At 39.0% G+C, this 20,242-nt stretch overlaps 2 protein-coding genes across 4 annotated transcripts in view; one reads left to right on the top strand and one right to left on the bottom strand.

Moving 5' to 3' along the window:
• The window catches only part of megf6 (multiple EGF like domains 6), a 56,574-nt gene that overhangs the window by 26,167 nt on the left and 10,165 nt on the right, over nt 1-20,242 (bottom strand). For 2 of the 3 annotated variants that reach the window (XM_024277798.2, XM_024277796.1), the window contains 14 exons: nt 16,405-16,527; nt 14,561-14,683; nt 13,611-13,736; nt 13,315-13,437; nt 11,393-11,515; nt 10,093-10,230; nt 9,889-10,011; nt 9,553-9,675; nt 9,233-9,448; nt 9,015-9,143; nt 7,720-7,848; nt 6,784-6,912; nt 475-609; nt 137-271 (listed from right to left, as the gene is read on the bottom strand). In XM_024277798.2, coding sequence (XP_024133566.1) covers nt 137-271; nt 475-609; nt 6,784-6,912; nt 7,720-7,848; nt 9,015-9,143; nt 9,233-9,448; nt 9,553-9,675; nt 9,889-10,011; nt 10,093-10,230; nt 11,393-11,515; nt 13,315-13,437; nt 13,611-13,736; nt 14,561-14,683; nt 16,405-16,527 — 1,875 coding nt within the window. The remainder of the gene's footprint in view (nt 1-136; nt 272-474; nt 610-6,783; nt 6,913-7,719; nt 7,849-9,014; nt 9,144-9,232; nt 9,449-9,552; nt 9,676-9,888; nt 10,012-10,092; nt 10,231-11,392; nt 11,516-13,314; nt 13,438-13,610; nt 13,737-14,560; nt 14,684-16,404; nt 16,528-20,242) is intronic. The other variant, XM_036214944.1, reaches the window with a different exon arrangement.
• LOC112149846 (EH domain-containing protein 2) lies at nt 744-7,547 on the top strand. Its single transcript, XM_024277799.2, has 6 exons — nt 744-1,540; nt 1,625-1,801; nt 1,918-2,015; nt 3,388-3,800; nt 5,286-5,450; nt 5,550-7,547. The coding sequence occupies exons 1-6, from the start codon at nt 1,320-1,322 to the stop codon at nt 6,111-6,113; spliced, it is 1,638 nt and encodes a 545-aa protein (XP_024133567.1). The 5' UTR covers nt 744-1,319; the 3' UTR covers nt 6,114-7,547.

Below are 20,242 nucleotides of genomic sequence, written 5' to 3'. Positions count from 1 at the left end.
GAAGCTATCAGCTGCAGTGTTTTCAGCATGCCAACATTCAGCTGACAGCATTCACACTAGCACATGCTTTATATCTAGTTTCTGTTTTCTTCTCATTTTTCTCCATGTAAACATTTCTTTTATTGTTTGGTCATACCCTGCTTGCACTGATCTCCATGAAAGCCTGCAGGACACTGCTGGCTGCACGCTCCAGTTGTGGGGTCACATGACCCTCTGCTTGGACAGTCACATGTCTGCTTACAGCCGGCACCAAAAAAGCCCGGATCACAAGCTTTTGGATTGCAAGAAGGACAAACGGTTTGAAGGGATTACTATGATGGCTGAACAAAAAAACTTGAGGAAATAATAATTCACTTAAAAAATTTAAATAATTTAAGTATCTTTCTGCACCATATTGTTATTTCAGAAATGAATTTACGTAGCTTATCCCTTTTCAGCGACGTTCTACAAAGTAAAAGTGTTAGGTGCTCCTACCTCTCTCACACTGTGGGCCTTGGTATGCAGCCTTACAGAAACAGCTCCCTGTTTTCGGGTCACAGCCAGCAGAATGTTCTCGATCACAGTTGCATTCCTTGGAGCAGCCGGCTCCATGAGTCCACCTGGGACAAGCTGAGGAGTGCATGAGATCAGTGCAAATACTGCAAATGAAGGCAGCTGGGAGCTAGGCAGGACTGTTCTCATGCTTATGTGCTATTGTAGAGAAAATATGGGTGTTGTTTTGACAGATTCACGCCCATTTGTGATGGTGAAGTTCCATTATGACATTTTATTGGTATTGAAGAGAAAACAATTCTTTGTTTATTAGGAGTTTGAGGGAAAATAAGCTAAAAGTTCTAGTTTAAGCAAACAAAACATAAAATATTTTCATAGCACCAAATGTCTATTTATCTAATTCATCCGATTATCTCCAATTTTTCTCATTTTAATCAACTTAATCCTCAGTGTGCTGCACCACCCATACAGAAGCAAACAACAGGTATTAGTTTGTTTTTAATCAGATCACATTGACTTGAAAGCCCTTTCTCAAATTAAGGGAACTACCAGAACTATAATCACTGCGGATCATTCTTGCCAAGATCGTCCCTGGTCATCAACAAAGCCTGAACTGCACTCCACCCTGTCCCTCTTGATGCTGGCCCTGTGTTCGACGCAGCTGCAGGCTCCAGTTACGCCCTCTCCACCCTCTCCGTGTCCCGCTGCAGGATGGAGCAGACAGCTGAGAGAATCAGAGGATTTCAGTTGTGCAAGTTCTCCCAGTTTGCTCTTTAGAACCCGAGCTGCGTGCACATAGAACCCTTCAAGACTACAGCTTTTCTAGCATGTCTTTAAGAAGATTTAGGAGAACTCCTAAAATACTGGAGGACGTCAACATGGTGACGGAGGAGCTGAAGAACCTTTATTACAAAAGGCTGCTACCCATCGAGAAATACTACGCTTTCCATCACTATCACTCGCCGAGCTACGAGGATGCAGATTTCGACAACAAGCCCATGGTGCTGGTGATGGGTCAGTACTCAACGGGAAAGACGACTTTCATCAGGTAAGTCTCACAGGGGGGCTGCCTTATATGTGGGGTGTTGTTCTGAAAGAAGGGTGACGCGAGCGCCAACCCATCCGTCCTCAGGTATCTCATCGAGCAGGACTTTCTTGGTAGCAGAGTGGGACCAGAGCCAACCACCGACTGCTTCACTGCCCTCATGTATGGACCAGGGGAACAAATCATTCCTGGGAACGCCCTCACAATGGACCCAAAAAAGCCTTTTCGACACCTGGACCCGTTTGGAAATTCTTTTCTCAACAGGTAAAAAAACAAAATGACATATTCAACTCAAAGATATTTAAAAAAAAATGTATCCTTGTCTTTAAGGAGATACAAATTCAGTGTTTTTACTAGAGAAATTTGTATTTATTTTATAGGTTTCAGTGTGTCCAGATGCCAAATAAAGTCCTTGAAAACATCAGCATAATCGACACCCCGGGCATCCTGACAGCTGCCAAACGAAAACTAAGCCGAGGTGGGAGGGGGCAACTTCTTCTTTGCCTTTTGGGAGAAAATGCAAAATATATTACTGTTGAAGAATAGAAATACATCTACATTTGTCTGAAGTTTGCATGTTAGTCCAAATGCATTCCTGACATCCCCTCCGCCTCCTCATTAGCTCTTCAGGCTAATCTATTTGGCTTCTTTTACCAAAGCCTTCAACATTAGCAGTGACGACAGAAAGAATAAATTGCTGAAATATCCCAGTCTTTGCTTTTTTTTTAGCCTTACATCTTTAACTGCTCCAGATTTATTGCCTTATTCTAGGAATTACTAAGACTTTGGAAGTCACCTAATCCAAAACGTAAATAATGTTCTAGTTGTCATGGTTACTCATCACAACAGATGCTGAAAAGTGCTGGAATTACCAGCAGGAATTTCCTCAGCAATTGAAGGCTGTGTTCGAATTCACCATTCTGTAGAGCTGTCCTAATCTACAATTTAAAAATCCAGTGGACTAGAAATTTCCCAGAAGTCATTGCAAAAAAGCAGTGGTCACTAGATTGGCAAATGTAGACAGGAATGTGTTGAATTTGAACATTTTTGTGAAAAAAAGAGAGTATTTTAGTTTAATTTATATAAACCATAAAAATGCTCATAATCAGAACACAATGGACTCATAAATACTCTTCATAAAATCCCTTTTTTGCAAGATTTTTTAGTGAGAGCTCTCTATTTACAGGTTCTTTGGCTAGCATGCTTCCTTACATTCCCAACCTAATATTACTGGTGCAACAATTATGGCGAGCAATATTGGAACTATCCAACGATACAGTTTAAGGAAAATTAGGACGTACATGAACCTAGTTGTCTACAAGCAGATGCATCAGAATGGAGTAAAGCAGCGAGCTTGTGACCCACCAAGTGTATTTTCTTCATTAATAATTAGCTCTTTTTCAAACGGCTACTCCTTTGCTCCTGATTCACAATGAATTGAATAAAAGAAATACTCAGAAATGCAAGTTTTAATCCTGATTTTCTTTATATATGTCAGAAAAATGCCACAAAAACATTTAAAAAACACAGGCTTAATCAGAGTGGGTCTTTAGATATTAAAAGCTGTAAGAAGATACTACTTAAAAGAATGGGTGTTTATTGTAATTGGCCAATTTCTTCAGATTATCACACAATCAGAGTTATTCCATACTTTCTGTCTGGAGTATTTACGGTGAAAACTGACTTGAAGAAGCCCAGAGAAGAGAAGGTAAGCAGTAAGTAACTGAGCAGCACTTTTTTTTTTTGTTCTTGATGGGTGTAACTATGTTGGCCTGAAACCAGAAAGCACTACTGGGATGTGTTCAATGCACTGGTAATGAAAAGCCTGTGTTTTTCTTCCTGCCCCACAGGCTACGACTTCCAAGCAGTCCTCCGCTGGTTTGCAGAGCGTGTGGATCGGATCATCCTGCTGTTTGATGCACATAAACTCGAGTTCTCGGATGAGCTCACCCACGCTTTTGGGGCTCTGTGTGGCTACGAGGACAAGCTGCGTGTGGTTCTCAACAAAGCCGACAGAGTGGACTCTCAGCAGCTCGTGAGGGTGTATGGCGCCCTCATGTGGTCATTAGGGAAAGTGTTTCGAACCCCTGAGATTCTGCGGGTTTATATTGGATCCTTTTGGTCGGAGCCCAGACAGAAATGTGACCACTTCAAGCTCATAGAGCTGGAGGAGGAGGACTTACTGACGGACATAAGGAATCTGCCACGCAACGCTGCTGTGCGCAAGCTGAACGACCTGGTTAAGAGGGCACGTTTAGTGAGGGTAATACAGCCAGGGCTCATCTTATCATACCTGATGACCAGGGCTGCCACGACTAGGGTTGGGCACCGATGGGATCTGATGCGGTTCCGGTGCTACCGCGGTTCTTTTGTTTCGGTTTCGGTTCCCTTTCGGTGCTTATTGCGGTACTTCAGTAATAAAAAATAATGCCTTTATCTTCCTAAATCAAAGCAGAACGGCTTCAAACAAGCGCAGACTCCCTCCTGCCGTGCAGCTGTGCGCACGTAATATAAAGCATAACATAAAACTCCGTCTTAAATAAACTTAAACGTCCTTGAAATTTTAGCCTGACATTTTATTAAATTAAATCAGGAATGTGGCATTTATTTGCAGTTGTTTTTGGGCAAAAGCAATATTTTATTTCAATAAAATAAGGCGGAAGATAAATGTCAATCACACGGCTGCAAAGCGCAGCAGATGATGACGACCCGCTGTGGTGGTGGGCGGAGCCGAGCCGAGCTTTCTGCTATTAGCAGCCCAACAAGGAGGAAACGATTCATTGTTTCATTTTGGGATGGGGCTCCAGCGTTGTTTAAAAATTGCGGAAACTCCACTATTCACAGCGAAAGTCCCGCCCACCGACGTTGCGGAAGCCGACCATCTCGGCGGTTTTATATGAGCCCGCCCACGAACACAAGAAAGTAAATAGATAGGCTGAATCGTAAAGAATCAGAAGGGAGTACAAGTGATTGACATGTCCACAGACAAATGAAACTTCAATGGAATTTGGAACCGAAATCCGGCACCGTTTGCAGCCTCATCTTTCGGTTTCGGTAGAACCGCGCAAATCATAACGGTTCCTACTTGGAACCGAACTTCGGTGCCCAACCCTAGCCATGACTAATCGACAACTAATCGACTATTAAAATAGTCAACAACTAATTTAATAGTCAATTAGTCGTTCCTGTATATTATATGGTAAATGGTAAACATGGAGTCAGAGTGTAGTAAAGTTATAATGGCATTATGCTAGCTTTTTGGACTATTTTTGGCATTTATTAAGAACTTTTAGGCTATTTTGGAGTTACGCTAACATTTCAGCTACAAGCTAGCTATTTGGGCTAATTTAGGCCTTTTTTGTTTTGTTTTTTAGGCTACTTTGTAGTTTAGCTAATATTTCAGCTGCATGCTACCTTTTTTTGCTAACTTTGTCCTTTTTCAGTTTTTTAGGCTAATTTGGCATTTAGTAAACATTTTAGCTGGCTATCGGCTTCAGTGTTTTCAGCTATCAGCGTCAGCTATAAATTTCTTCAGCAGCCAAATTCAGCTTACAGCATTCACACTAGTTTTTAGTTTGTTTAAAGCTAACAATAGTTAAGATGTGTGCTTTGCATCCAGTTTGCACATTACCCAATTAGTCGACTAATCAGACAAAATAATCAGAAATTAGTCGACTGTTAAAATAATTGTTTGTGGCACCACTACTGATGACATGTTGATCTCATGCCTGATCTGCTCTCTTTCCAGGCTCATGCACATATTATCAGTTACCTGAAGCAAAAGATGCCAACATTTTTTTGCAAAGAAAACAAGAGACACAATCTTATCTACGAGCTCCCTGCAATCTTCACCAAGATCCAGCAACAGCACAGAGTTCCAGCTGGTGACTTCCCAGACTGCACCAAGATGCAGGTCACACAATCTCTTGAAATTCAACATAACTCTCACACCTGAGTGTATTATCCTCTGTAGTGTGTTACACAACACTTAATCGAATGTAATCATTTTCAGGAAAAACTTCTGGGTCAAGACTTCTCAAAGTTCAAGGCACTGAAGCCAAGTCTGATGGCCTCCTTGGACAAACTGCTCACCACTGACATAGCCAGTTTGATTCCTTTACTCCAACAACAGGAAGAAAGAAAAAAGTCCCTGCCTGGCATGCTGGATGGGGAGTTTCTGGGGACGTTTAGACGTGAGTATTTCAAAAAAGACCCATTCAAGGAGCTTCCCAGAGACGATGACAGCAGCGAGATGGACTTTGATGAATGGGTTGTGGAGAAATGCAAGCCTAAATACGATGAGATTTTCTACAGTCTAAGTCCACGCGATGGAAAGCTTAGTGGAACCAAAGTCAAAGAGTGGATGACCACCACCCTCCTCCCCAACTCTGTTCTTGCTCACGTCTGGAGGTTGTCTGATGTCGACGGGGATGGCATGCTGGACAACGAGGAGTTTGCTTTAGCAGTCCACCTCATCGAGGGAAAACTGGAGGGATACTGGCTGCCCAGAGAGCTGCCCTCCCATTTGGTGCCGCCATCAAAACGGCCGAGTTCGGAGAGTGAGACACCAGAATAGAGCTCTAAGTACTGAAAGAAAGGCTCAATATCCATCCATCTGTCTATCCAAACCCTTCATGTATCCATCCATCCACCCTCCCATCTATTCATTGATATATTCATCTATCTATCCACCCAGTTATCCATATATCCCTCTGATCAATTCATTCATCTAACCAGATTTAGATTTATATTCACTGTATAGTTCCTTGCAGGATATTGTGTGTTCAGATTTACAATCCATCCCTCCATTACTGGATCCATCCATCCATCCGTGGATCCACCTATACATCCAGTTGTTTATCTATCCTTCCATCCATTTATTCATATAACCAGATTCAGATTTACTTTATTATCCCTAGGTGGAATTGCATATTCAGATTTATCAACCACCTCTCAATCAATTCTTCATCCATTCGTTCATCTATCCATCTCTCCATTCATTCATCTATTAGTTTGTCTATCCATCCATCACAAATGGACAGACACCAATCCAAACTGTCAGCTCAAATGACTCAAAATGTGTGTAAAACATGATTAACATGATCTAATCCAGCTTGACTGACATACTTTTTGTAATTAATCAGTATTAACCCAGCAATCATAGTAATGACTATAAATGAAAAGCATTTAATGTCATCAATAATGTGTAGCATCTGCTGCCTTGCTTGAACTTTTTACTAACTCACCAAGATGGCAAAAGCGACCGTAAAACCCAGGAGAGCAGAGACAAGCTCCATGTGAGCGGTGGCAGGGTCCGTCGTTGAGGCATTTACACTTGGCTTTGCAGTGACGCCCGAAATACCCCCTCGGACAACCTGTGTGTGTGAGAACAATGTCATATGACTCTTTTTAATCCATCATGTATCATCTTGTTTTGTTCTGTGTCATTAGTCACTAAATTCTCTAAACATAATCTATGGAACAACATCCATACACCATGGTGTCTGGCATTTTCACCTAAGTGACACCAAAGGACAACATTTTGAAGTTACAACCACAAGTTTCTACAATTTAGAAGAAAAGTAATTTTTTTTAATATTTGCTACCTAAGCTCAAGTTGGTTTTGTGAGGTCATTTATGATATCTGATGTGCAAATAAATGCCCAGAACAACAGAGCATCCTTTCCTGTGATAAGTGATATGTCTATGATGTAATAATTCAGTAAAACAACCATGTGAGAAACCATGTAGCGTGGTTTTGTTGGTGTAAACAAGTGAATGTAAACAACTTCAACAGCTGTGTTCATACTTTTGAAGCTACATCAACTTATTTGGAGAATTCCTTTTTTATTTTTATTTTTAATAAAAATGTCTCAATATTCAGTGTGATCATATTTATTCACGTTGAAATCATTTGAATAAGCTGTAAATAATTTTACATTGTGTTTTTTGAAATGATAAAATTAGAACAAATTCTAGCATGTACATAAAGTAACAATAAGCTGCTAAATACTTTTGAACATATATTTATCCACTCAACCTAATTTTTTTAGTTTTTACATTTTCTCATTTTTTTATGTATTTTTTCCTATAAACTTCTGTTTTTCATTTGTAGAAATTTTATAAAGAGCCTACTGCAATAGCTAAATGTGTATGTGAGTATTCATGGTGGATTTACTGACCTTCCTCACAGAACTGTCCTTCTACCCCAGGAGGGCACAAACACCTCCCAGTCACAGGGTCACACGAGCCTCCGTTCTGACAGAGGCACAAGTTGTTACAGGTCTGTCCATAGGTCCCCCTGGGACACGCTGGGGAGACAAGAAGATGAGGAATTAGAAATAAGAATTCTACTCTGGTTGTCTAGTATCTTATGCTTTTGAAGAATGTGGCCCAGACAAAAAGGCATTAATCATAGAACAAGGCTTGGGCAATAGAGCCTCACTTTGTCACATGCACCCAAACGAGGTTTGACGAATACAGGTGTATGTGGGTTGTCCAAGCCCATTGTAGACAGGAGCTACTGGACCGTAAGGGAAGCATGGGACTGTCTTTTGATTCCCTTGACGCTTGTCTGGCCACCTTAAGAGACATCATGAAACTAGAACGTATACCATTGTCGTGTGTGTGGTTAGCGTATCATGAACTATTGTAATGTTAATAACACACGTGATGCCATACAGTGCCCTTCTGCAACACTCTAGTGGCTAGATGCGAGTACAGGGCACTTACTGATGGCACGCAAACTCTGATTGTCTCATTTCCTCATTTCTAACAGTCAAACTGTGCGCAAGGAATACGCAATTATAACTTGAACAGCACTAGCGGGCTTCTTGGGGGGTTAAAAATGTGAAAAACCCATTTGGTGTGCCTGTGTTTGCTACAGAATCTTACTCCCAATATGTCATATGTGGACGTATAGTTTGGGCCCCCTCTGCGTCCATTTTTGACGTTTTGGTTGTCCCCAACTCGTCGTTTTTTTGACGTGCAGGCTGTTCCGACGTGGTACCGGACGCAGTACCCGACACAAAACCAGTACCGGTTTGCGTCCTGAGGGTTGGGGACCCCTGACTAGTGTATGGCTTTTTTCTCCCTGTCTGTGGCCCGGCCTCAGACCGGTACTGGTTCGTGGTCTGGAGGTTGGAGACCCCTTTTTTAATGGGAACAACCAGCAAGCCAAAATGATGAGTTGGGGACACCCAAAAAGTGACGCAGAGGGGACCTAAACCGCACATATATATGAGTTTGGAGACAGAATGCGTTAGCGACTCAACTACTTTACCTTTACTTTACCTTTCTGTGATCGATAAGCATTTACAACACCTTGTATCCCGCAGCAAAACAAATGTGGATGTGACTTCATTGGCTTTAGACCTTGATTAAGGGTACATAGATCCCCTCTAAAGGATAAAACATCCAAACAAATACGTTTTCTAAAAATAAGAACTTCAAATTTACCAATTTTCATGACACTTACTTTCATTGCAGATAATCCCAGTCCAGCCAGGTAAGCAATGACATGGATCATTGCTCTCCGTACACGCTCCATTCACACAATCTTCACAGCTTAAAGTGCAGTCATCCCCAAAGTAGCCTCCTAGACACACTGTACAACAAATCAGTTGATAGGGTAGTTTCAGGTCTCAACATTTCAAAGGAATAAAATACCATCAAATATAAAGTACTTCACGATACCTATGTGAGTGTCCAGCATCAGCTCTCTCTCTACGTCTTCTTTACTGTCATGAACACCAGCATCATGGACACTAGGATGGGAGCGCAGGGCTGATGTGTACTGCAGGAGCTGAGGGTTCCTATGAAGCAGCAAATCTTGAAAGCGACTAAGATCCAACGGCTCCTCTTCCTCGTCTTCCTCCTCCTCTTCTTCTTGCAGTTCTTCTCCATACAGTGCTAAACACGCCCCACACAGGAACAGATTTAAAGTTGTCGTGATGATTCGTTTTTCTGCAGCATTTCAAATTTTGTGCATTGCTATTTGTCATGCATCTACTCACAGATGCAGGAGTGCTTGTCATGGTTCAAGCGGAATCCTTTTGGACAAAAACACTCGTATGATCCTAAGGTGTTGATGCAGTAATGCTCACAGCCGGATGTCTCGGCCAGACACTCATCAATGTCTATAAAGAATGTTGCATACATTTAGCAGGAAATAAATTGTTCTGGAGTTTGCCAAAGTACCTTTTGTGAAACTTTATTTAGAATCTGCATTTGATTTAGCATCTTCCACATATCTGGACAATGTGATTGCTGCAACTTTTCTCCCTTTGACAGATGTTCTGTTTCAAATGTTCGGCTATTTATGGGCCATGACTTCTAAAACGAGTTTTTACCATCACATCCACAGCCGTCTGGGTTCAGTCTGAGACCAGCTCTGCAGCTGCACTCGTAGCCACCGGGGTAGTTTCTACAGACCTGGCTGCAGCAGGACTCCTCGCTGGCACACTCATCACTGTCTACACAAAGTTTTTATGGGTTGGCAAGACAGACAAAAAAGGGAGAGAAAAACCTGAGGCAGTTTTTAAACTTAGGCACACCAACACAGGTCTTCATGTCATGGTTTAGCTGGAAGCCATTGTTGCAGGAGCAGAGGGGTCCACTGGTGGTATGCTCACAGTGATGGGAACACCCTCCATTGTTCTTCTCGCAGCTATTCACAATCTCCATCTCGATGCCTGGAGGTGAAAGAAGCACAACCACCTCAAAGTTAAAACACATACCTTGTCATGCAGTAACATGTATAGTTAGCTACCCTTAGCTAAAAGTAGCACCCTTAAAGTTTATTTTATTAAGTATACTTGAGTATAAATACAGTAAAGCAAGAATTCTGCAGAAGTATACTAATTGAATATCTCTTCAAAGTAAATTGGAACATTTTAGGTTCACAACATAGATAGTTTATAAAAAGAAAACTTCAAGTAGACTTATTTTTACACTTAAATACACAACTTTTTGGAAGGGATAACTGAAACAAAAAAGTTTTCTTTAATTTATTGAATGAAAATATGCTGCACAAAATTTGTTGTAGAAAGAAGATAAAAATAACAGCCCTAAATGTTTCACATGCCATTGGACCTAATTAATTTCTAGTTAAGCTAACTAAGCTAGAGCTGGAAGCGAACACACATTTAGCTAGAAGCTAACGCACGTTTAGCAAGAAGCCAACACATTTTTAGCAAGAAGCTAGCACATGTTTAGTAAAAAAAATCACGTGAAGATCAAATATGTATTTAGATATGAAACTAAAATTGATTTTTTTTATTTCCCCCTAGTAAGTTATCACATCAAATTCAAAGTTTGAAGTCTGGCATTTTCAGTCTCTATCATTCAGTCTCTTCCTGTTAGAAGACACAAAATCACGAGTTTCACAATTTATCACAAAATAAAAAGTCATTTTAGGGCAGGGTTTGACAATTTAATGAATGGATTTAAAAAATCTATTTTCTTTTCCGTTGGCATTTTTTCATACAATAATTCATCTGTTAATAAGGTTTAATCTTTGCTCAGTTTATATCACAAGATAATTGATCAAAATAAATTGGTTTTAGTGTGAAAATATGTAAAAAAAAAAAACATGTTTACCGGTAATCTAAATGATTAAAAATAGAAATCTTCATGTGAAGATGTTAATGTAATTGATTCAGGTGATTTGCTGAACAACACTTTTTATTTCCTGTTTCTCCAAAATTTTACTCCAAAAAGACATTTAATTTGTCAATGTTAGCATGATAAAAATATATATTCTGACATTGCTCAAAATAACACATTTCTTATGTCTCAGCTGTATTTTGACTATTTGAAGGAAGGATGGAACATCAGAGGAATATCTTTACTCACGATAGCACTGCTTTTCATCAGCACCGAGCTCAAATCCTGGATGACACACACACCTAAAGGAGCCCACCGTGTTGACACAAGCATGAGAACACTGGGCAGAGCCAGCGCTGCATTCATCAATGTCTATGGGAGAGGAGCAACAGTCAAATGTGCACACAAATAGGTGAAACATGTCATGTTGTGAAAGATTTATCTGCTTTGTAATGTTGCAAAACGAAAACTATAAAATTTCTCCAAAGACCAGAGGATTGTTCATTCCTCAAACTCATAAAGTTTTCTCATCTCCAAAGTTTTTGTTGGAAACAGACTCATCTGGCCACGTAGCCGATGACTCACAAAAGACTCAGGCTTTTTAAAGAAAGACAAAGAAATGTACAATTTATGAATAAGAAGATGCTTTGTGAAGCTACTCAAATCCATCATTATCTGTGAAATGGATCTGCACTGGAGCAAACTGTTACAAAAATGGGTCTGTTTTAGATCAAGGGCTAAATGTAGCAAAGATATGAACAAAAGTCAAGTCACACAAAGCAAATCTTCTGCAGATGCTACAAGATGAATGCAGGAGATGTCTGTGGAGAGTTTTAGAAAAGAAAAAATAACAAAAAGGGCGAAGAGTGTCTGCACTGAGAGTGGAGAATAGTGTTGGTTCAAATGTTCTTTTTTTTTCTCTCTTTATGCTTGAATTGCATTTTGCTTCAAACTTTATGTTTTTATAGGGAGACAATTTTACCATCAGTCCAGGGACAGCAGATGAAAAATAGTTCTCGAGCTAACTCTGGTGCATTGACAGCAATGCCTGTAAATATGCAATGTCTCTGTCAAATAAATGAATAAATAAATAAATGCTAAATCACAATTAAGTGATACCAAACATTTGAAGTGAGTGAGTAATTTCTCTCTGCTGATTATCAAAGACACCTCACACCTCGGTCACCCCTCTGCTTGACTTGTAGCGTCAGGCAGATGCTACAAGTCAAGCTAAGTTTAGTTTAGTTTTTCACAAACTGAACAAATGTCTATATTAATACATATATATATAAAAACGTAGTAAAAAACAAATGATTTTTAAATTTAAACCTGCATCTGCTGGAATTGTGGAATGGTGGATGTTTTTAGACAGCTGTAATGTGGTAATATGATTTTTTTCATTCTTATAACTATTTAAAGTATAGTTGTTATAATTTATTTCATGTTTTAACCTTTATCCCCTTATCAATTGAAAACTCCTGCTTTTAATGAATGATGGACTTAATATTTAGCTGAAAATTTATTTGTTTTCTTGTTTTCAATATCAGAATGATTAACTTTTTTATTCATTTTTCTCTTAATAAATTCATGTTTTAATGAATCAATGAATCATGCACTGACCAAAGAGCAATTATTGATTTCACTGTAGCAGTGGCAATGATAAAAAAAATATATCCATTGATAGTTTAAACCCCAAATGGTTCTCAGCAGTGGGTATGACTGCAGCACCGTTCCCTAGGTGATGGGTCAAATGTTTTCCGCATTCAGCTGTATGACAATCAATGGGCTTTCTGGGGCTTTCAATAGAAACAGATCACATTTTCATCAAGTTACGCAAAACCATAGTGGGAAAAATCTAAAATATGACATGACTTTTTGATCACCCCCCAAAAAAACATGCTTTTTTTGCTGCTTTTTAGATTAATAACTAAGACATTTTATGGAGGGAACTCCTTTTAAATTAGTTTTTTGGAATCAGAACTGACAGACACCCCTACCTGCATTCCATATAGGGCAGTACAGATATACTGAGGCCAGGTGATTTTTCTGTACAGAAACTGACTTCACATGTGCTGATGTTTACACCTCTAAAGAAGGACTTCATGCAGTGTGGTACAAAACTGCTGTTTATAAAGAGTTAAAGGTGTATACAGAGAATGCATAGTGCCTACCTGCACAGCTCCTGCCATCTCCATCCAATCTAAAACCAGAGCGGCAGCTGCAGCGCACGTGGCCAACATTTGAATGACAGATCTGGGCGCAGCCTCCATTTCTGTCCTGACAGGGGTTCCTCACTAACACATGAACCACAAAACAAGACACTTATACAGTATAAACATTAAACAAATGGTTTTGAACACTTTAAAGGTTTATGTTGTCCAGTTTAGCAGCTACGAAAGATCATCCGAGTGATGACAGATCACTGTTTCTTTAGCATGGCCTCATTACAGAGCATCGGCTTACTCACGTTCACAGTGTCTCCCGTCTCTCTTCAGCTTGTAGTTCTCCCGACATTCACATTTGTAGTGATTGTTGCCCATGTCGACACAGCTGTGCTCACATCCACCATTCAGGATGGAGCAAGAATTCAGAGCTTTGAAGCAGACACAGAGCCATAAATAATAGAAAAAAACAAAGTTTTTGTGTTTAGATACAAGTTTAAAATAGAAAAACATTTGTTTTAGTCTCCTATAAGAGTACATGTTTCCTCCTTATAGTTTAAGGTTTGACGTTTATCATTTTTGTGCAAAGGCAGAAAATTTGGTAATGAATCCAGCTGGTACCTCTGGCTATATTCGAAGGAATATGCCAAAAATCCTAATATTTTTTCACTCTGTCCAAAGCTCTTGCTAAGAATATAATATCACACTGGTTTTAGAGCTTAAATAAAACTATCTTTATCCACCCAAACAAATTAAAATGAATTCAAAACAATATATATTCTGCTGCTTATTGCCTTGTTAAGACACACAATGAGAGTTTTAATAATAAATCTGCTCTATTGTTTGATTGAGTAGGCAGTTAAAGTGTTAAATGTAAATGACTTTAAAGACACGTCAATCCAAAACTCTAACTCTTAGTATAAATCTACAGCTGGCAAACAGAAGTGCTAAGTGACAGTCGCAGTCACCACCAATCCATGAAAATATGAACAAGCTTAATTTGTCTAGTTTAAATTGATACATTTTTCTTGAAAATAATTTTTTTTGAATTCAGCAACAATGGTAGACCAAAAATTCAACGAAATGGGTTAATTTTACTCAAAACACTAACACAAAATAATCCAATAATTCAATATTTAATAAATAGATTTTCGTATGTTTTTTTAAGTTGGGCTTAAACAGTGTTTGCGTTCAATTTCATTAAGGTCAAATTTGTCCCCAAACTGTGTTTTGGGGGTTTAGGGAGCGATCTTACCGATGCAGGTCCGTCCGTCTGTGTGCATGCGGAACCCTTCGCTGCACTCACAGTGATAAGAGCCTGCTGTGTTGATGCATGTTTGCTGGCATCCTCCATTGAACTCCTCACACTCGTTTACATCTGAAAGCACACAGAAAAGAATCTTGTAATATGAATGATAGGTAAAAACAGACGGTACACTCCAACAAGAATGATACATCCAAGATTTATGCTAATATTACTGTATTTGTGATTAGAATTACATGACAAAACTGGAGTAAGGAGCAATTAAACAGTTTTGTTGCTAAAAGTGAACTTTTTTTCATGAATATGGTTGATCTGCAGATATGCTTTAGGTAATGTTATGGTTGATTTTTTTCAATAATTCACCCACCACCAGGGGGAGCTGTGCTGTTCCTCCTCATTGCAATAAACAACTGCATGAGGAATAGTTATTAATCACTCCCTGTTCTCAGGGGTGTAATGTAATGTTTATGCATACATGAGAAGCTTGTACAAGTTTGTACATGTATGTATAAAAACACAGAAGTGCATGTGAATACAAACACACACATTAACACAAGTTTGTACAGTTGTTGGTTTCAAGACATTGTTCAATCCTTAACAGTAAACCTGATCAGGCACCGATGAGTTGAGATTCCCCACATTACTGATCTTTGTTCTCGCATGAGAGTTTGTTGTACTAGGAAATTCATCCATCCATTTTCCAGAGCAGGAGTGCGCAAACTATGGCCCGGGGGCCACATCCGGCCCATTTAACTTTTCAATCTGGCTCACCAAACTGGAATAAATTACATGAACAATCCTTATTAATGTATTGTTTTCCCTGTAATTCTAGTGTCTCCCTATTGATGATGCACTAAAAAAATGACCTTTGTTTAAGCTATTATGCATGTATGTGGTGTGTGAAGATTTGTTGTTTTCTTAGGTTCATGAGTGTTTTCTTTTCATTCATTCATCTTCTTGTCCGCTTCGTCTCTTTCGGGGTCGCGGGGGTGCCGGAGCCTAACCCGGTTACTGATGGGCGAAGGCGGGGTTTACCCTGGACAGGTCACCAGTCTGTCGCAGGGTTTCTGAGTCAAAAAAGTATTTTTTTGATCATTCAAATACCACATGATCACAGCATTTTTGTAAGTTTGTGGGTTTTTTTTCCTGAGGGATATCAACCCATGGGTGCAATTGGCCCTAAAATGACAACAAATGCCACAGTTATCCAATAAAAACTCAAAAATGTTCAATTTTAAAATACATATATATATATATATATTTGAAAATTAAAGCATATTTTTGTCCAGATTCCATATTATTTTCTTCTTAATGAGATAGATTAACAAGACATGCTAAACATCCCGTCATGGTCCGGCCCTACTGTCAAATTTTACAACCCTTACAATAAGTTTGCCCGCCCCTGTTCTAGACAGTGTTTGGAGCTCACCTAACGACTAAAAGGCAAAAGTGGGGTACAACCCCGGACTGTCTTCCAGTCTGATGCATGGAAACACAGAGACAAACATTCACTACCACTCTAATCACACACAAGGGACAATTCAGAGTCATCAATTAACCTATGGAGCATGTTTTGTTGGATTTTGGGAGGAAACGAGATGCATGGAAAAAACCCACACACCCGCAGGGAGAACATTTTTAAGCTTGTGGATAGAAAGTTGGTCACCATGATGTTGTGGAGAAAATTTCTTTCAATTCCTTTAGCGTGAGAAAATGTCTGCTCAGTTTAGCTATCTTGATGTAAAAAGATCATTTAGATTTTTAAACAAAAGACTGTAAGCATAAGTGAATATAAATCAAATAATCAACTTAGTGTTGATTTTTCTCCATCTTACCCTCACAGCTCTTGCCATCTGACCCCAGTCTGCTCCCTTCAGGACACTTGCAGTAATAGCTGCCGATGGTGTTGCAGCACTGGCCCTCACAGCCTCCTTTGCTCAACTCACACTCGTTAACATCTGGAAGACAAAAGAATGTCAAAAGTAGAGTCAAAACATTAGACAAAATACAAATGAATCCATAAATAACATTCTCGCCTGTACTAGTCACGCACAGCATCCGAATAAGTGAGAAAGTTCATCTTTTTAGACCTGAAGACCCAAAGAAAAACAAATAAAAAGTAGTTTAAACATTCTTAATGAATGAAGGACAACCACTTTATTAACTGACAGTCCAATGGATTATGGGTAAACGAAGCAGTTTCATAAGTCCATCCATCTGTTTATAGGAGCTACGACTAGAATAATATGAATAATTGCCATTTACTTTAGTACTTTTTCCTTTTAAAAACAAAAATAGTTCAAATGCAAAAAAAGAAAATATTTTACTATAATTCTCTCTAATTCTCATATAAGAATAGTATCTAAAAATATATAGAAAAACACAAATAAATTACATATCTGTCACCTATCTACTCCTTTCCAATCATACATTGATATGTAGTTAGAATTAATTGCATTTTGTAGTTTTGGAATTTGTGTAGCTTTGAAAACGTGGTTGTGTATCGAGTGCTTTCGTGAAAGTAAAATATAAATGAAATCAAACCTATCTTATGAATTTAGTACAAATTAGTTATCTTTTAAAGTGTATTCACTTTGTTGTTTCAACCACGGTAACATCAGTACATGTTGAGAGTGTAGACATCTACACAACCTCAGAAACTAAGGATGGGTCGCCCATTTTTTTCAGGGCACACCCACACTTGGTTTCTAAGAGCGTGCAGCTTTTTTGCAACAGTTTGTCCACCTTGTTGGGTTCATACATGCGGCTGCTTTGATCTCCCAAACTACCAATCCTTTGTTTAACACATTTCCTTCTCATGGAGATGGTGGTGGTGGGGGCCCCACTCACACCTGTAGTAGCTTATAAAGGTACAACCAAGTTTATTTCTAATCTCATGATGGTGACCAGACTCCTGCCCTCGGGGCTCTGCTTCTCTTGCCCTGTGCTTCTTTGATCCAACAGCTCCACATGGCTTTAAAAGCTCTCTGGATGTGGTCGGGGTCATTTTCTACCATTATACAGCCACCAAGCAAAGAAAGACAGAAAAATTCCTCTCAAGTGGTCGGCCGTTTAGTATTTCCTGTACATATTAGATTCTTCCTCCTATCTAGCAAAAGCTTTTTTAATTAAAAAATGCAGAAATATATCTATATATATAATATATTCTTGCATTACAAATGTCTTGTTTTGTCATAATCCTAATCATATCCAACAGGGGTATAATGGCCTAAACTTCCACCAGTGTGACTCAGAGATAAATACCTGGTACTGAACAGTGCAGGTGAAGTTTTCCAGATTCCTTGTATTTCTTGCAAGATAATCAAGAGTAAATTACCGTAGATATATGTACAAGCAAACACAAATTAATGTCAAATCCATTCACATTTTAGTTTAATAAAGTTCAGTCCACTGTTGTTTTTCCACATCAAAATAATACAAACAGGACATTATCAGAACATTCTACCAAACTGTAGAATGATCAGATCTCTTTGTAATGATGGTTGATTCATTTTTGCTGCCATCTCATGTGTGTTCTCCACTGTGATGGTAATTGATTGTTTTTACATTATATTGAAGTAAATCTACAGTTTCTCAATCCAAATGGTATTTTCCAATATTGATTTGATTATCGAATTATCTAATTTTAAAAGAATTCTTTAATGTTATAGGTCGATTCCACCTCAGACATATCAGTCAGGTTAGATGGTAGGAAAAGAAATCAATTAATCGATTAGTTGATTAGCCCTATAATAACCAACAAATCCTCAGATCTAAGGGTGCTTTTCTTTTCTAGATGGTTCCTAACAGCACTCTTCGTACTGCAACTGACTCTTCCTCAGTTTGTCCTCTTCCAGAGTATATACAACATCATACCAAATTAAAAGTGCAAATGTGTGAAGTAGGACTACAAAGAAGCCCAATTACCACCACATCAAAAAAGACGTATAATCCTGGACAATGTAAAAAATGTGTCTTTGCATCTGAAAATGTTAAAAATCACAGAACAATTCTTAAGTTAAATCAACTTGGTAAGTTTACTTCTGCTGTAATGCACAAATTTTAACACAGAAAAGCAAATTGAAAGTTGCTTAGTGTGTTTTGCTGTTCTTCAGCTTTAATAGGAAGTGATAGTTCATTTTCTTTCCATTGTTGCCAGGCTGGATGGTTTCCCACCTAACTGATACTGACAGGTTTGTCTGTCAGTTCCCCTGAGACCTGGTCAGCCTATTCCAAGGGACGTCATGGAAACGGAACGTACGATTGTCGAGTTTGTGGTAAAAGTATTTGGAAGGATAAAGGAAGTTGCAAGCATTGATAAGAGTAATCACTGATGAAGATTTGTGTTTTCCTTCCCTGTGTGTAATTCTTCTCTTTTAGAGTACTAATAAATCCTGAGAACACCTGGGCTTCAGTCGTTTCTGAATGTTCAAGAGAAAAGAGCTGAGCGTGTAGTGGAAAGTGTCACTCTCGTTTTGGTTACAGATGGGATCAATACTAGCTTCCTGTCCAGTAATGGAGAGTTCAGGCAGCCTTAAAATATGCTGAGCTGCGTTTCTCATCAGAGTTATCTTACATTACTGTCCTGTGCAGCCTAGAAGATCCAAAACTAGTTCCTCTGAGGACCAGCATTCCTTCTCCCACTCCAGAACGCCGTGATAAAACACATCCTTCAAACAAATCAGGAGAGCTTCAGCAACGTGTCCACTAAATTTAAAGCATTAGAAGATCTTTCATTTAATCTTCAGGTCTCTGTCCAGCCCAGGTTTGTATCTTTATTCTGTTCAGTGGATGCAGAGGAGTTCAGATGTCAGAGGAGATCCTAAACCATTCATCAGTTCACTGAATCATCTGGACCAGATGGAATTTGAGTCTGGAACAGGAAAGATCACTTTCTCCAAGACTCCATTCCCACGTCTCTATAGTAGTGAAAGAAAAGCTAATTAGAACTTGTGAGTTACTACAGATTAAAATCAATAACTTTCACCTTACATGGACTTCCTCTCACCGACTCAGTTTGAAAAAACTCTTCCAACATAAACTGGAGATTGAATATGAGAGCTGTCAGCGTTCAGGTCAAAGGAGAGGTTCTTCTGCTAAATATTATGAAAAAAAACTGTTTTTTAAACGCTTTATAAACTTGTAAATCATTGCTGTCTGCCCAAGTTTTTGTAGAATCTGATTGTTCTGATGGTGACTTAGAGGTTTATGGTAGATTCACTCTGATGAAAATGTCATGTACTTCATACACGTTCAAGCTGGCATCTGCCTTAAAACTGTACGGCTGGACAGCTCCAGTATTGCTCACCATTTGTGTTGCATTAGTTAATGTTAGGTTGGGTGTGTGAGGGGCTGTAAGATAGTGATGGGAAATGGGGATGGGGCGAACTGCTAATGAACTACTGCCGTTCTGCAGAAACTATGTCCTAAAAAATGACAATAGAGACAATTAAAAGACCACTGGGAACTCTTTTACAATAGATCAAAAGATGATCGGAATGGGACCATAAAGACAAGAAGAAAGAGAACAAATGAGATTAAAACCCCTTTTTTTAGGGGTGTCAAATTAACACATTATTCCTGATTAATTAATTACAGACAAATTAGTACATTATTTGCTGGTTGTATTACGTTAATTTCCTTTTTTGTCTATGCCTTGGGTCATATTCTCAA

The sequence above is a fragment of the Oryzias melastigma genome, linkage group LG13 (genome assembly GCF_002922805.2).
Source record: "Oryzias melastigma strain HK-1 linkage group LG13, ASM292280v2, whole genome shotgun sequence".
Lineage (NCBI taxonomy): Eukaryota > Metazoa > Chordata > Actinopteri > Beloniformes > Adrianichthyidae > Oryzias > Oryzias melastigma.
The sequence above is the reverse complement of the archived record's forward strand: the minus strand, read 5'-3'. Positions and strand labels throughout refer to the sequence as shown.